Here is a 17,481-nt window from a genome sequence, read left to right as displayed (position 1 = left end):
TATGTAGCAGAAATGACAAAAAAAAATATTTATAAATTATTTTATGGTACTAGGGAGATTTGAAACCGAACGAAATCGGAAATGGATGACCCTTGTTATCAAAACCTGCCCAATTCACCTGCAATTTTGCATCTTAAATAATCTACCGCTTGAGACATGTAGCAGAAATGAGAAAAAAAATATTTATAAATTATTTTGTGGTACTAGAGATATTTGAAACCGAATGAAATCCAAATCACCTGCAATTTGCATCTTAAATAATCTATCGCTTGACATATGTAGCAGAAATGACAAAAAAAAATATTTATAAATTATTTTATGGTACTAGGGAGATTTGAAACCGAACGAAATCGGAAGTGGATGACCCTTTTCGTTGGCAACATTTTCCCAATTCACCTGCGACTCGCACTCAGGTGCGCCATCCATCGCCCAGCTGTTCCCAAAATCGACGGTGCTCCTCGCCCGAGACCCATCCGCCATCTGCCGGTCGTTCGAAGAGTACCCATCGAAATATCCGCAAAGTCCGTCGACGTGGCCCGCGAGCTTCCTGCTGACGCCGATCTTGGCGTTGGCGTTCTCGTCCCAGATGATCCAGAATCCAAACCGAGGCGAGGCGAAGCGCAGAGCGTCGCCCAGACACGAGATGCCGAAGAGGTCGTTCTTGTCCCCGATGCGCTTCACTTGACTCCTGGTGAACGTGTGTTCGTCGATATCCGCGTGCATGTCCGGGTACAGGACGATCACGTGGTCCCCGATCGTTATCACCAGCACCTTCTGGCACGGCGTGTCCAATCTCTCGCATCGCTTCTCCACTGGAAACGGATTCACCAAATTATTAACACTATTTCTACCAAATATGTCAAGACACCTTTTAAAATTTTAACTTGAAATTATTTTCAAAGCTTCATCATTTTTTCTCAATTAATGTTTTGACTTTTCGTGTAATAATTGTTAAATTTATTTAGCGGTATCATTTTCCTCCAGCTCGTCAAAACCTTTTGGTCGAAATAGGTATACACAAAATCGTGGTAGAAATAGTGTTAACACATTCGCGCCCGCTGACGTGAATTCACGTCATTTTAAATTCTATCCCTGGTTGCCGCTGACGTGAATTCACGTCCATGACGATACACGATACAAGTTTGCGGCAACCAGTTTCAGAATTTCATTATTTTCGCCGGTACTCTATGTTTTAAACGGAATAAATTTGCCGGTCGCGAATATGTTAACATATTCGATATTCGTAATATCACCGAAGTTAAACGACGTCGGGCGCGGCCGATCCTTGGATGGGGGATCGTCGCGTAGCGTTGACGAAAAAAAAAAAAAAAACAATGCTACTTGGCCCTTAGTAATAAAAGGGCCGAAATCCAAAACAAAACAATACATTCGATACGGCCATGTAAAAGCTCGAATCTGAAATACAGACCAGTCACGACAAATGTTCACCGTAGACAAAAAATGTAAAAGTCTAAAAATGCAAAACACAGAAATTAGACTAAAGTTATGAAACGATGCAAAATTCTGACGGGTAACAATAATCATTTGTGGGACCCTGAAAATACGATGATGAGTGATTATAGAGTCACTGATAGTATCGAAAAGAAACGACGAGGAATGATGGCGCTGGCATCGGGTTATGAATGGGTTGACTCTATTAATGAATAATTCGGTAAATAATTATCCGAGAGAAAAATCATAAAGGAAGTTTTGATAAGTTATTATCTGAACTTAAATTGTTGGCTGAAAAGATGGCGAATTTCTCATATCTAAACTCGAGATTCGCGGAACTTGTCTTACTCGTGATAAACCACTTGTTGTCGTCCATGTCGCGAGCCAGGATGTGATTGCAGATGTCGTATTTATATTCCAAGTTGTCGAAGGTGTTGAAGGTTCTCCCGGTGACGTTGCAGACGGCCTCGACGGGATCCTCGGGCTTGCAGGTGTACCTCGGGCAAGGTTCCAATTTGTAGATGCTCATCTTCTGGAAGACCACCCTGTAGCTCGGCGGACATACTACATCCGGGCATTTCGTCTTCTCCTTCTCCCATTCGAATTTCGGAGGAGGTTTGGTGGTCTGGCAGGTGAATTCGGGACACTCCACCTCCGAGGAAACCTCCGAGGAAACCTCCTCGACTCTATCGGGACGATCGAAGACCTCCAATCTGAAAAGAATCGTTTCAGATTCATTTTCTGTCTTCATTAACCCTTTCGTTCTTAAGCTTTAAGGTGAAGTGAAACACGTCGAGGAACTTGACCGACGTCGGTAAAGAAAATCTTTCTAAATACCTACGTTGCCGACGTTCGTTTTTATATTGACCGTCGTGTCGAATTAGGTCGGGTATTGTATCAAATGGAATACTCCACCTCTCGTTTTCGTACAATAATTATAAAGGAATCGAAGTAAAACTCCAGATATTCTCTGGATTCATGGTTTCTGAGGTCCTAATTGACTGCAGGAGATCCCCCTGCGCCATCTGTGATTATAATGTCAACTAAATTTTATCAAATGGAATACTCCACCTCTCTTTTTCGTACAATAATTATAAAGGAATCGAAGTAAAACTCCAGAAATTCTCTGGATTCATGGTTTCTGAGGTCCTAATTGACTGCAGGGGAACCCCCTGCGCCATCTGTGATTTTATTGTCAACTAAATTTTCTCTCCGAGATCTCATGTTACCTTCACTTTAGTATAGAAGCGCATGAGACACTTTTTTTGCCTTTATCCCGTTCAAATGCGAGTTTGTCGATTACTAGAGTGTTTTAAATCATTGTACAATTGTCCTGACACTTTCGTTTCTCATATGAAAGGCTTTAATAATTATATATCGATCGAAATATGAGAGTCCGACCCCATTTTGGTTCTGGTCTAGGTTAAGTAAAAACATTTCGTTTCGAAAATTCAAATATGGAAAAGTGTCAAGACAATTTTTAGGTGATCACGAGACCTGTGTCAAAGTTTCGGATAATTTGATCTGAGATTTGTAGGGAATTTCACTTCACCTTAAGTAAAACACAGACGAAAACCTGAATAATATCGTTTGTTAAAAAAAAAAAAATACCATCTCTCGGAAAGAACCCATTATAATGGTGTTTTATTATTAAAAAGTTATTAACGAAACCGTCTTTCGAAAAGAAGCCATTATAGTGGTGTTTTGTTATTAAAGAATTAATATACTTACTTTTGACTTTGTCCTTTCCTAGCCGGCATGCTTTTGACATTGCCGCCCTTTGTACCTCCCTTTACGTGGTTAGCGTAGCTTTTCCTGTAGTTTCCTCCCTTGGAACTCCAAAATGAACGTTTCTTCACGACCCTATATCCCGGAGGACACTCGGGCTTCACGCAACGCGTACGACGCTCTTCGGAAACAAAAAGGAAGTTCGCTTAGAATAATTTCTTCCGATCCAAAAGCATTACTTCGCTTCATTAAATAAAATTCGAGCACGTCATGAATTCCTTTTAAGGTGATATGAAACGTGTTGAGAAATTTAATCGACGTCGATGAAATAAAATTCATCTATACCCTTTTAGGTGGGAACGCCATTTTAAATACTCAAGTGGTAACATAAGCTGGCACGTCACGTTACCGACATTTATACTTATGTTAAAGTCTTTTACAGTTTACGTTGAGAATTATACGAAATGAAGCGTTCCATATGTCCTTTTTAATAAAATAATGATAAAGAAATCGAAGTAAAACTTTCGAAATCCCGTGAATTCATGATTTTTAATACTCTAATAGACCAACCGCGCCATCTGTGACGTTTAGCTGCAACTAAATTTTTGCTACGTAGTTTAATATATAGCCTAACTCTCGTGTGATATATACATAACAAAAAGTCAAAATATTTATAAAACTTCTTCAAACTGGGTGTATCGAATTATTCGAAACTTGAACATGTGATTATGGAGGCTCTAAAGAATAACGCGCTGCTCATGAAATATCTTTTTTCGACAAAAATTTTGTACTCTCTCGGACAAGAACCAAAAAAAGATATTTTTTTCGAAAAATGAAATTTCACGAGCAGCGCGTTCTTCCTTAGAGCCTCCATAATTACGTGTTAAAGTTTTAGATAATTTGGTGGACCCAGTTTGGAGAAAAGTTTTATAAATAATTTGACTTCTTGGTATGTTTATATCATACTTTCATATCACCTTAAAGACTTAAAAAATTCCATTGTCATCAAAACAAGCACAAAATGTACGAAAAAGAGCATTAAGAATTGAAAAGTAAGTAATTACTTTCTGTTACAGTGGTCGTCGTCACAACAGTTTTGGTGATTTCCTTTTCAGTCGCTGTGACCTCCGGAGGGCAATTTCTCTCATCATCGGGGCAATCCTGTACTCCGTTGCACCACAGAGCTTCGTCGATACAAACATTGCTAGTCGGGCAGAGCTTCGTATTTTCAGGGCAGGCTTTGCAGATGCAACTGCAGAGTTCATTCGCTACGGACTGCAGACCTTCTTCGCAGGGTTCACATTTCTTCGGATGGCAAAGAGGAGTCCCTCCGATGGCACACTTGCACTCCTGGCAGTCCTCTGTCTCATATGTCGCACCAACTGGATATCTAAAAAAATTATTTCAATATCTGATTTTCATTTTTCTTGAGGCGATGTGAAAGTGGCATCGAAGAGGTCTCGTTTATGAAACTTTTCTTTGAACTGGGTGTATCGGATCGTTTTTATAGGTATTCTTTAAATTTGTTATTAAAAATGAAATTTCATGGGAGTCAGGACCTTCCTTATAACCTCTATATTCACTTTGTAAAGTTTGAAATGATTCGGTGCACTCCGTTCAGAGAAATGTTGCATGAACTATCAACTCTTCGGATGCCACTTTCACAATGCCCTTAAAATAAAAAGGCAGTACAAATTAGTACAATAATTATTGTATTCACATTGTAAGAAAACACGATCAAAAATAAAATGTACAATAGAGAGAAATTCAAAGTATTGTGAATCCTTTGCAGGTTAGTATTGACCGTATGAACCACTGTTCGATTAGTCATATTTTATCGTAAATTTATTATATTAATGACTTCTCTGGTTGACGAAACATTTGAAAGCACTTTTTTTTATTAACAAGTACTACCTCATAATGTGTTAACACGTGAATTCATTGATGTTCCAATTATCTGCTATTTTTTCAGGCTAGGATGCAAAATGTCTGAAGTCTTGACAAGTAAAATAGTGAGAAATATGATACTATTTACTGAGTAATAAACGAGTCGTTTGATACTGAGTTACACTCATTCATTATCAAGTTTCGTTAAATTGAAAACTCTATAATAAATATATCTTCCTCTTTGTCTAGTTATGCAGATCTTGAAAGTTCACATGTATTTGTAACCTAACCTGAAAAATGATTCAGAAATGCTCCCAATTTTTGAGAAAACAAAACACTTACGGCATATGTCCAACCATGCAGGGGCATTCCTGCTTATCAACACAGTTTTCTCCATCCCACCATTTCAAACCTTCGCACTTGCAATTTTCTTCGATACTAGAAATTCCTTCACAAACATTGCATTTAGAAAGCGACGTCGGTGTCGTAATTTTAATTTCTTCGTAAATAGTCTTCAGTTTAGCTAAAAATATATATAATCAAATTAAGATCGAATAATGAAGTATTAAAAATCCTGAATAGGTTAGAATGAAAGAATGTATCTTACGATATGGCAAGAAGCAGCCTCGGACTTCAACTTTAAGTCCAATATGCTCGTGCCACTTTGTAGGTTGAACTTTCAGGAATCTGGCATGCAATGGTCTCTCAAAGTAGTTGACTTTTGAATTGACATCGTCATAATTTCCCAGAAATTCCTTCTCCGTTCCATCTTGCGATACTACTGGACTCCACTGGTGACCATCGTTGCTGTAAAACACTTTGTAAACGGTCGTCCAAATATTATTATGACCTCTTGTTTCAATTCCAGTTAAATTACGAAGATCCAAAAAGTCGAATTGAATGAATTGACCGGGACTGTCCAGTTTTGGTTGCCAAATTCCTGGAGAGGTTATTCGAACACCCGGAAGCAAATGTTCCAAAGTCGATGATGCTGTTATTTGCTCATCGGACATTATTCCATCATCCACTCCCATCAAATCATCACAGACTGAAAAGCATTTCAATTATTATTAATAAATATTGATAGTGTACAGCACTTATGTATTATCAAAGTGAAACTTCACAGTGTCAGATTATAAAAAGGTTATCACTACCTCGATGCAAGACGTTAATAAAAGGTCAATAAACAAAAATATTGCTTTATTTGAACATGTTCATTTCTTTGCACTCTAAAAATGAAATTATAGACTTGTGATAACAAAAATATGATTAAAAATATCTTCACCGTAATCCATCTAAATATCTTACAAATACTACAACGGTTGTTGTTCCTGATTTGTGATTAATACGGTTTGATCATTATTAATTGTTAAGTTAAATGTAGTATTGAACTGGAATTCGTTACTTAAAAATATAAGTCCTACTTATCACCGACGGCGTTTCTTTTCGTAATAAAAATTCCACGTAACGTATTCTTTTCGACACTAATTGAAATTAATTTGTCACAACTAAAGAAGTATTATTTAAAAAAAGAGGAAATACTCCCTCGATATGTTGCTAAATGTCATTACCTGGAGTCACAGTTTCTTCTGTGAATATTGGAACACTTGTAGTGAAGTATTCTGGATGTTCTGTGACTACGGGACCATGAGTAGCTTCGGTAGATATTGTCGTAACCTGTCGACATCCAATCAAATCCAATCTAACAGCGATTTCCTTGTGCCAAGTTTGTGGATTGATTCTGATAACTCTCGCTTCGATGGGTTTATAGAAGATCTGCTCAATTGGAGTCGATCTATCTATCGAGCCTTGAAATACAGCAGGTTCTCCTTTTTCATTCGGAATAAATGAAAACGCATGACCATCCTCAGAAAATAGTACTTTATAGCTTGTTATAAATTTGTCTTCCCATGGACTGCCTTGTAGAATGATTCCATAAATCGGCTCAGGTCTTGGAAACTGGATTTCTAACCTACAATAAAGACAATCACCATTAGACAAAGTTCAATTCACTTTGGGGGTTAGAAGCTGATATAGGTTACCATTGTTCTGCGTCCATATCTTTTGGCTCCCAACTGCCGCCAGACCATTCCGAAGCTTTGTTGTTTAAAATTGCTTCTTTGGCGTCGAAAAGAGGACCTTTTATGCTGCTGGCATTGAAAGAAATCTCTTCGAAGCCTATTTGATCCATAAGACGTACAAAGTCCTTTCGATCACATTCTTCAGCAGGCGAAACAGAAGTTGAGACGACTATTGTGTAATCAGTGATTGGGCTAGGCACTGTGGGCTGTGTTTCATATTCCAAAGGTTTCGATGGTTCGCTATAAAAAGTAAAATACAATAAAATAGGAATACAAATGCGGGATGTGTTGATAAAATGAAAATGTATCATGTTTTTGAGGTTGTGGGAGGCTTTGAATTTTTTTCACTGTCAAGGACTATTCCTATCGGTTAAGAAAAATTCTGAACATAAGTACTACCCACAGTATACGTGCACAAATTAATTGAAGCTACTACCAAAACCCTAAGCCATAGTAAAAAAATCTTCAAAATCTTGAATAACATAAACCGACTACGATGCTAAATATTTAAAATTTAAATGTATAGAAATTAAATGCAATGCAAGATGTGTAAAATTTGAATATCAATATATGATCTACGATATAAGACGTGTGCGGGGTGTATATGTATAAATGATTTACGATGCAATGTGTAAAAATTGTTACCTTGTAGTTTCTATTTTCTGAGACTCCGTAGGGTTCTGGACTGTACTTGCTTCGGTGGTGAACATTTTTATTTTCGTAGATTCAGTGTGACTTGTAGTGAAACAAGACGATTTATCACACGTGTAATGGTTGTTCAGACATTGACAGGTCTCGCATTCGGATTCCTTTATGACGACCCCAGGTTTTACTAACTTTCCATTGTGAGATTTGCAAATGCAGTCCGAAGCATCGACACAAGTCTGCAGATCTCTCCAAAACTTCCCAGCTGGACATGAAGGCTTGCCAGGCAAAACACATCCTGGAAAAAGTAAACAAATGACATAAAAATTGCTTTAGACAACAGGAAGAAATAAAACTTAAGTTATCAAATAAATTAAAGCGATGTAACAGTGGCATCCGAGAGGTTTATCGTCCATGAAACTTTTCTCCTAACTGGGTGTACCGAATCGTTTCAAACTTTATAACGTGAATATGGAGACTACGGAAGGTCGTGACACAGATAAAATATCATTTTTTATAACAAATGCTTAGAATGTCTATAAAAAAATTCAAAAAATTTTTTAATTTAATGGATGTCAGGACCTTCCTTAAAGCCTCTATGTTCCCATTGTAATGTTTGAAACGATTCGGTACATCCCATTCGAAGAAAAGTTTCATAAACGAGACCTTCTTGACGCCACTTTCATATCACCTTAAATACAGCTAAAGTTTCATAAATTGGAAAACAAAGGTTTTCAACCAGGAGTAAAATAACAGTTATTTGTAATAAATTGAGAACTGAACGATGCAAACTCACCTGGAATGCAATCACTGCCTCCGTTACAATGACCCCGGAGTTGTAATTCATGCTGATAATAACTGCATGTTCTGCTACATTGAATGACACATTCGTTCCATTCCTCGCCAATCCTGCACTTGTCTATCAAAAAGTAAATAAAACATCAGAATTTCATAAATACAGTTAAAAAGAAGAATTATTTTCGTACCATAGTTTAAGGTGACGTGAAACCCTCTTCAAATCAGTCGGTTCGAATAAGGTATAATAAATACGTACATCGGCAATGTAGGTATTTAAAAGAATAATGTTTACCGACGTTGATAAAATTTCTCGACGTGTTTCACTTCACCTTATAGAGAATTTAAAAATTACAGCATTATCTTTCTTACCTGTTTTCTTGGTTGTAGCTTCAACTGCTGTAGGAGACTGCGTGGTCTCCTTCTTCGAGCACTCTGGTCGCTGAGAAATGACATTCTGAGGCCAATCACAAATTTGCAGGATAGAATTGTACATCAGGTTCTCTTCGCAGGACTTTTTAATCCATTCTGCACCGGTTAATCCTGGGACGCACTGGTAAAAAGAGTGGCAGTCTGTGGAATCTGCTTGGTTGGGATGGTCTACATCGCAGAATACAGGTCTCGCAGTGCTTGTTGGTTCTGAATAAGCTGTAGAAAATTAAATATTAACACAAAAATAATAATAATACACTGAATAGATAATAATAAAGTAAATGAGCTGCAGAATATTAGAGATTAACTCCATTCAATGATCTACCTTACTAATAAACTTAATATACTTTCAATAATCTAATTCATTTTAACTATATTTATTGAAACACTATATCGAAGAATATTTCTTAAAAGTTAGTATGCTAATTAAAATTAGTTTAAATCATCTCCATTCAAAGCGGATTAAAAAAATGGAATAATTGAACCTTAATCTCAAAGTCTAAATAGAAATTACAAATCGAAGAACAAATGTTTACAATGATTCATTTTTATAAAATGTAAATCGAAGAACATAAATTTACGATGATTCGTAATTCCACTTTCGTTTGAACACTAGAGAATGATTCACATGTGCATCAAATTCTTATAAGAATGGTTTGATTTAAAATAAAGTAAAATTATGTTCAATTTAATAATTAAGTATCGCCTTTCAATCGACACTCCGGAGAAATCTAGGGAATTGGAATTTAAAATCTGATAGACTTACGAGTAGTAATTTCCTTTTCACATTGGCAAAGAACGCTGATCTCAAAGTCTGGACAGGAACCTCCTTTAGTTGCCGGCTGGCAATAAAGTCCTCTTTCCAAGCTGCATTCAACGTCGAGTCCTGTTTCTTTGGATGCTAAGTGGTCCTCTACGGTTCTACATTTGATATCGACCATCTGGCTTTGATTGCACACAGCGGATCCTCTGAAACTGCTCTGAAAATGGAATATTCCCATTCAAGTACATTCTGTATATGCAACAATAAAATTTCATTTCCAATGATTCGAATTGCCTCAAACTAAGGTTATCTCTTTCAAGGCTTTGTATTAAAATAATTACCAAAACTAATGATGTGGGCAATGGCTCGATATCGTGTAATTTCCTTCCCTTTACCAATCGGTCCTGATTTACCCATGAAGTCCACCCATCGATACACTTCAAAGACTCTTCCATCGACATGGTGACAGTTATCGTTTCGTTAGCACATGGTTCACCGCTGCACATTATTTTCCCTCTGCTGCAGAAGCACTCTTGACAATTATCACTGTTTACTTTATCGCCTTCGTAATACATAAGCTATAAAAACATTTGTACCAATTACATCGTTGATTTCATACTTTTAATGTGATATGAAAAGGTCAGTCTGTATATATCTGAGAGGTTAAATCGTTCGTGAAAAGAATCTCCGAAATGGATGTACTGATTCATTTCAAATTTTACCATTTTGATTAAATTTCTCAGCGCCTTTCATATCACCTCAACATAGATATATTAAAATATATCAGTTAATAATTTACTAATTAATAGTCATTTAAACCATAGAAGTTGTATCGTAAACTTTCATCGATCACATTCGAGATGTGACATATTCATCGTCACAAAATGAGTATTAAGAAAATCACTTACTCCATTGATTTCTGCACAGGATGGTTTGCAAATGGCCTTCGGAACACATTCGGAGTAGTTTCCACTGAAGTAAACCTCTCCGTCAGGACATGGCTTGGGTAGACATCCTTCGACACAGGAGTCTTCGGAGCACAAATGGGAGCTGTGCTTCAGGGTCAAAAGATTATCACACGTTTCTCGAGGACAGGTCGAGATGCAGGGTGAGTAGGTGCTGCATGCTTCGTCACACTGCATCGGGCAGAGTTTCTGGGACCTCCACTTGATCGGAACACCTCTGGAGTTGCATTCTTGAGCGTAAGCCGCCAAAGCCGTGCAGAAACACTCGCAGTCTCCTCCTGAGGGAAAACAACCATCAAATTTGTAAACAGAAAGAGCTCAGCTTCTCACTCGAATGCACAAACTCGCCGATATGATATGAAAGGGTCATCGTATCAGGAATCTCTGTACAGTTTCGCCCCAAATACATTTAAGAGGATATGAAAGGCGCTAAGAAGTTTAATCGACGTTGATAAAATAAAATTCATCCATACTATTTTTCGTGGTAATGCCGTTTTGAATACTCAAGTGGGAACATAAATTGTCGCGTCCCATTACCGACATTTATATTTATGTTGAAGCCTTTTACAGTCTACGTTGAGAAGCATACGAAATGAAGCGTTCCATATGTCATTTTCAATAAAATAATGATAAAGAAATCGAAGTAAAACTGTCGAAATCCCGTGAATTCATGATTTTTAATACTCTAATAGACCAACCGCGCCATCTGTGACGTTTAGCTGTAACTAAATTTTTGCTCTAAAAATATCGCCGTAATGATCTATTATGGGACATCCTGTATAGTTGCGTAAGTAACAGTAATACAAATCTTACTTATATATATAATACGTATCAGAGATGAGCAGGGAGATGTTTCACCCCATTGTCGAAAGGAAGGCACGGCTCCCTAGCGCCGTGGAACTGCTTTCAAAGTGGCTAAATCTTCTCTATCGGTAAAGAAAAACCCGTGTGCAGATTTCAAATACGGCACAGTATCAATAGAATGAAATTATCGCCTTTTGTTTTTAACATCAGGGTCAACGTAGGTTGGAAAAGAAGACCACGAATACCAAATAAAGTCGTTATGCGTGGATGATTGAGATTACGACGCGGCACCCACGTATACCCTGTTTTACCGATCACGAAGATTTCGCCCCTTTGAAAGTAGTTCCAATTTTTACAGAGGTATAAAGGACGTGGAGGGCGCCAGGGGGCAGTGCCTCCCTTTCAAACAATGGCGTGAAACATCTCCCCGCTCATCTTTGTATGTATGTTACGTTACATGTTACAAACGTTATGTTATTGTTACGGGGTGGTCCATGGGCATGAAAAGCATTAATCGTTTACGTCTCATGTTTCAGGAACTCCATGCATACCCTGATCGCATCCACAGGTGTCGAAGACGCATCTCTGCAGGAACGGCCCCACTTCGACCTCGGAATGGCAGGCCTGGAAGAGCGACGTCTTCAGGAGCCCGCACTCTCTGACCGCCCAGAGTCTCCTCTCGGGATGGAGAGCACAAGTGTCCTCGACGATCCTGGAGTCGGGACACTGGCTCTCCTTCTTCCAGGAGTCCCCGAAGAGGCTCGCGGAGGCCTCGGAGACTCCCCCGGAGGGCGTCTTGAAGTCGTCCTCGCTGTTGTCGTTGTAGTCGCCACAGAGACCAGCGGTTCGGGTTTTCCACTTAGGGTGGAGCCTAATGTAGACTCGGGTACCTGAAAAAGACCACGAGACATTAAGGTGATGTGAAAGTGGCGTCAAATAGGTCTTGTTTATGAAACTTTTCCCCAAATTGGGTGTACCGAATCGTTTAAAACTTTAAAATGTGAATGTAGCGGCTATAAGGAAGGTCTTGACCCCCATAACATTTCAATTTTTTTTTTAATTTGTGTATAAGTATTTTCAATATTTTGTGTAAGAAATGACTTGTCATGAGTGTCAGGACCTTCTTTGTAGAGTTTACATTCACGTTATAAAATTTGAAACGATTCGGTACACCCAGTTCAGCGAAAAGTTTTATGAACGAACCTCGGATGTCAGTTTCACACCCCCTTAAGGTGAAATGAAACACGTCGAGGAACTTCATCAACGTTGGTAAAGATCTTTCTAAATGCCTACGTTGCCGACGCTCGTTTTTATATTGACAGCTGTGTCGAATTATATTGGGTATTGTACCAAATGGCATACTCCACCTGTCGCTTTCGTACAATAATTATAAAGAAATCGAAGTAAAACTAGAAATCCTCTAGATTCATGCTTTCTGGGGCCATAATTGACTGCAGAGGGACCCCCTGCGCCATCTGTGATTTCCAGGTCAACTAAATTTTCTCGCGCAGACCTCGCGTTACCATCGTTTTGGCATAGAAGTGCATACAACACTTTTTTTGCCTTTATCCCGTTCAAATGCGAGTTTACCGACTACCAGAGTGTTCTAAATTGTCGTAAAATTGTCCTGACCCTTTCGATTCTCATATCGGAGCCTTCGATAATTATATATTGATCGAAATATGAGAGCTCGACGCCATTTTGGTTCTGGTCTGGGCTAAGTTAAAACATTTTTCTAAAAAATCCAACTTTTGAATGTGTCAGGACAATTCTTAGATGATCAGGAGTGACGTGTCAAAGTTTTGGACAGTTTGGTCCAATACCCTTAAAAAAAAGTGTTGTATTCGAATCGACTGATTTGAAGGGGGTTTCACATCCCCTTAAAAGAGTAAAACATTCGCGGTGCAATACCTTCGTCCCACTGTAGGACCAAACCCAGATCGGGGACGTCCAGGAAGACGAACAGTCCCGCCCTGCGAGTAACGATCCTCTTCGAGTTGGTCTTCGGAAGTTCCTTCCCCCTGGTCAGGGTGATGGTCTCCTGGGTGGATCCGCTTCCAACGTTCAGAGTTATCGACTTGGAGCAGGAAACTCCAGTCGATCCGCAGGGCACGTTCTGCGTGGAAACCTCGAAGGATTCGTCCTTGCTCAAGCTGCCTTTCGCGAGGACGTAATCGCAGACCCCCTGGAACTCGTACATCTTTCCGTCGAAGGTTTTGTAGTGAGAGTCTCCCCACGCGGAGCAAACACCTGAAGAAAGAAAGAAATTTACCTGTATTAAGGTGTGAAGATGTAATGCTTCCTCCATTACATCTTCTAGCAAATGACGATAGTGATAATATATGATGCAGAAATGCATAATAATTGTGAATAAATAAATTGCAAATCAATACATAATTTGTAATAAATAATGATTGGACAATTTTTCAAAGATTACGTAAAATATTAAAACGCTAAATCGTTATATACATGAAGAAAATGTATTAATAATTGTTTATATTTATATTACGTTGAGATCTTGGGATAAACTTTGTATTTTCCTGTTTGTTGGTCTTTTAAATTTTTAAATTTGCCGCCGAATTCCCGGCCTACGCTTTTATAACGTCTTGCCCTCGCAAAAGGAACAGCGACGTCTGCGTCACTTCCGTCAAAACGAACGCCAAAGTGTACCTTTTTCTTAAAAGTGTAGGCAAAACGAACAAACCTAATATTTCCCTGCTCGTCAACTCATTTCAGGAAGGACACGTTACCTGCGCATGTCCTGTCGGTGCACTTCCACCTTCCATCCCTGCACTCGCAGGTGTTGCAGTCCTCCTGCATGGAGGAGCCCTCTTTGTAGCTGCGGCCTCCGTGATAGCAGGGACAGTCCTTCTCGTTGACGCACTCGCCGCTAGGGGCGTCCAGCACGAAGCCGGGTTTGCAGACGCAGCCGGCCTTGCAGACCGCCGGGGACTCCCTTTTCGTAATCTCGTGCATATTCCGACAGGTCCTAGGCTCTGTCGGCAGACAGTTCGTTAATTGCTGCCTTTTTTTCGCGCTGCACGTCGATTTTAGGTCGGACATCGGAGGATACTCTCGGACTTCTTCTGGCGTCGCCGCTCGGCAGCTCCATCTTCCTCCTATTTGCAGTTAAGGTGATATGAAAGTGTCATTCTATATATATAAAACGTCAGAATTAACGTCAAATTTATTAAACTCTTCTGACAGTGTCAATCTCCAGATTGGAATCCAGGGTAAGGCACAAACAAAATTAACAGGCTTATTGGAACGTTTCCGTGAAGTAGACGTATGTGTTACGTTGAATTTTGTTTGTGACATTTTTTTTTACAAAAACCAGAGCTGTTCAAAAAGATAAACAAATTCCAAAATCGTGTAAATTTGGATTTTTTACTGTTAAAGTGATATGAAAGGGTCATTCTATATATATGAAACGTTAACAAATTTATTACTTTTCTGACTGTGCCAACCTGGAATCCAGGGTAAGACATAAACAAAATTAACAGACTTATTGGAACGTTTCTGTGATGAAGACGTATGTGTTACGTTAAATTTTGTTTCTAACATTTTTTTTTTCATAAACCAAAGCTGTTCAAAAAGATAAACAAATTCCGAAATCGTGGAAATTTGGATTTTTTGACTTTAATGGGTTCTTTGACGTTAGGAAGATTCAGAACCTCCTAGAACCTCGAAAGCGTTAAAATGACCATTGTCAAGATTTTTTCCCACGGCTTAGCCTTCTCGCAGTGGCTTGCATAAATTTACGCAATTAAATCGCGAGAAGTACTTATGCTCAGAATTTTTTAGGACGGACAGGAGTAGTCCTTGGCAGTGAACAAAAGTAATATTCCATATTCTCGTTGTCGAGTTTGAAACGATTCGATACACCCAACTTGGGAAAAAGTTTCATAAACGATACCTCTCTGACGTCAGAAGTATTAAAATGAAATAATACCAGCGCAGGTGCACAATTCCTGACTCTTGATTCCAGGTCTGACTTCCCGATATCCCGCGAGGAATTCCAAGCCCCCGTAGACGCAAGGACACTGTCCAACAAGAATACACTCTCCATGGACATCCAGTGTTTGTCCCTCGGGACAATTGCAGCCTTCCACGCACTCCTGTCTGCAGTTTTCGAGGAAGGATATGTCCCCGCAGGATCTACAAATACCATTTTTTAATTAAAGATTTTAAGCTTCCGCGATCAGAGTTGTTCCTTAAGGTGAAGTGAAACACGTTGAGGAACTTGGTCGACGTCGATAAAGAAGATTTTTCTAAATGCCTACGTTGCCGACGTTCGTTTTTATATCGACAGCTGGGTCAAATTATATTGGGTATTGTACCAAACGGCATACTCCACCTGTCGTTTTCCTACAATAATTATAAAGAAATCGAAGTAAAACTCCATAAGTCCTCTGGGGACTTTGGGATTTGAAGGGGGTTTCACTTCACCTTAAATGGATTAGGGCTGTCGGGAGGGACCCGCGTTCATTGTCGGACGTTTCGTAACACATTTCATAAGGGCAGACCCTGATGAAATGTCCCCTCTTATAGGGTCGACGTGCGTCCTGATTGGCCGGTTCGGATTGCTTGGTGGTGGGGGGTCGACCAATCCGATTTTGAGAAATTTGATTGGCCAATCAAATTAAAAAAAAAATCGGGAGAAGAGTGTTCCAAATGGGATTCACTTGATATCCTCTATCGCGATTCACGTGGTCGGTTTTTTTTTATTTTTATTGCCTCTATATGTTTTCCAATAGAATTTTGTGGCCAGTCTCCATTTCCATTTCGTTAAATATATTTCGAATATAAAAAACTGACCAAAACTACATTCATCCTATGTTTAAAAAAAATGTACATGGTACATAAATCCATATCCTATTGATATTGAAATATGTTCAAAGAATATCCTATGAACCTCTGTGCTATGTATTTGTGCTGTCTGTATTGTTACTGTCGTAACGGAATTAAAAAAAGTGTATGTAAAAGTTGTTACAATTCACCTAGGTCTCGTCTACTTGCGCGATCTTTACCTTGTACAACTGTTACCGCAAATTTGGTACTCCTGTCCTGCAGGACAATGGACCTGGCATTTGTCAACTTGCTGACGCCAATTCAGCTTCACTCCAAGATGGGCGCAGTCCTTCGCATAAGAAGAGAGAATCGGGCATAGACATAACGAAATGTCGCTTTCGCAGGCGCACATGTCGTACAAACAATCCTTGAAATAAGGTTCTGGGTCGACGTGCCAGTGACAACCTAAACACACAATTTTATTTCATTATTTTATCGTATGAAATTCATTTTGACTTTTTAAAAAATTAAACAGCAATTATTATAAAGAGAAATAAATTATGAATGAATTATCAAGTTGTTAAATTAATGCTTCGAGAGATTGCCAAGTTACTGCGTATTATAATAGATAATGTTCATTCAATAATTCATTTTTAGATCCTTCGAGATGAATATTTTATATCTTCATTTCTTTCCTATAGGACATGTATATTAAAGATTCTTATCGCATACAATTTCAAAGTAAAATCAACCTGAGAACAGATCGCTGAACAGTTTGGAGCAATACTTCTCCGCTGTGGTTCGTTTCTGGGGATCGGTATCGCAGGGATGATTTGATATTTTCTTCGGAGCATCTTCGCAGTGCTCGCTGGTCTTCCATTTGTTTGCGAAAGGCACAACTGCTTGTTCCACATCTCCATCTGGTGTTAGAAAATCATCCTTTTGGTTTTCGGTGAAGGTGCCACACAATCCTTTGGTCTTGCCTGAAAACATAACCAACAAATGTTCATAATCGTGTTATCTATTCTATGATACTTAATTTTAATAACACTTCATTGGTGTGAAGTGTTTGTTTTATCGTCAGATTAAAAAATGTTATCTTTTCAATAACCAATCTTCTTTAACAATGAATAATGGG

General features: G+C 38.8%; 1 protein-coding gene across 1 annotated transcript in view; it reads right to left on the bottom strand.

The window, feature by feature from the left end:
* The window catches only part of LOC105694312 (hemocytin), a 42,232-nt gene that overhangs the window by 12,928 nt on the left and 11,823 nt on the right, over positions 1 to 17,481 (bottom strand). The window contains 20 exon segments of the mRNA XM_023432255.1: positions 397 to 812; positions 1,801 to 2,165; positions 3,184 to 3,361; positions 4,245 to 4,570; positions 5,410 to 5,590; positions 5,675 to 6,115; positions 6,639 to 7,039; positions 7,110 to 7,388; positions 7,794 to 8,091; positions 8,590 to 8,712; positions 8,961 to 9,236; positions 9,787 to 10,000; positions 10,125 to 10,361; positions 10,692 to 11,026; positions 12,104 to 12,442; positions 13,464 to 13,802; positions 14,303 to 14,671; positions 15,505 to 15,710; positions 16,583 to 16,808; positions 17,096 to 17,326. Of these exon segments, the coding sequence (XP_023288023.1) occupies positions 397 to 812; positions 1,801 to 2,165; positions 3,184 to 3,361; positions 4,245 to 4,570; positions 5,410 to 5,590; positions 5,675 to 6,115; positions 6,639 to 7,039; positions 7,110 to 7,388; positions 7,794 to 8,091; positions 8,590 to 8,712; positions 8,961 to 9,236; positions 9,787 to 10,000; positions 10,125 to 10,361; positions 10,692 to 11,026; positions 12,104 to 12,442; positions 13,464 to 13,802; positions 14,303 to 14,671; positions 15,505 to 15,710; positions 16,583 to 16,808; positions 17,096 to 17,326 (5,780 nt within the window).

The sequence above is a fragment of the Orussus abietinus genome, unplaced genomic scaffold, assembly GCF_000612105.2.
Source record: "Orussus abietinus isolate OABI.00-Male unplaced genomic scaffold, Oabi_2.0 scaffold204, whole genome shotgun sequence".
NCBI classification, from domain to species: Eukaryota; Metazoa; Arthropoda; class Insecta; order Hymenoptera; family Orussidae; genus Orussus; species Orussus abietinus.
This window is presented reverse-complemented; position numbering and strand designations above follow the sequence as displayed.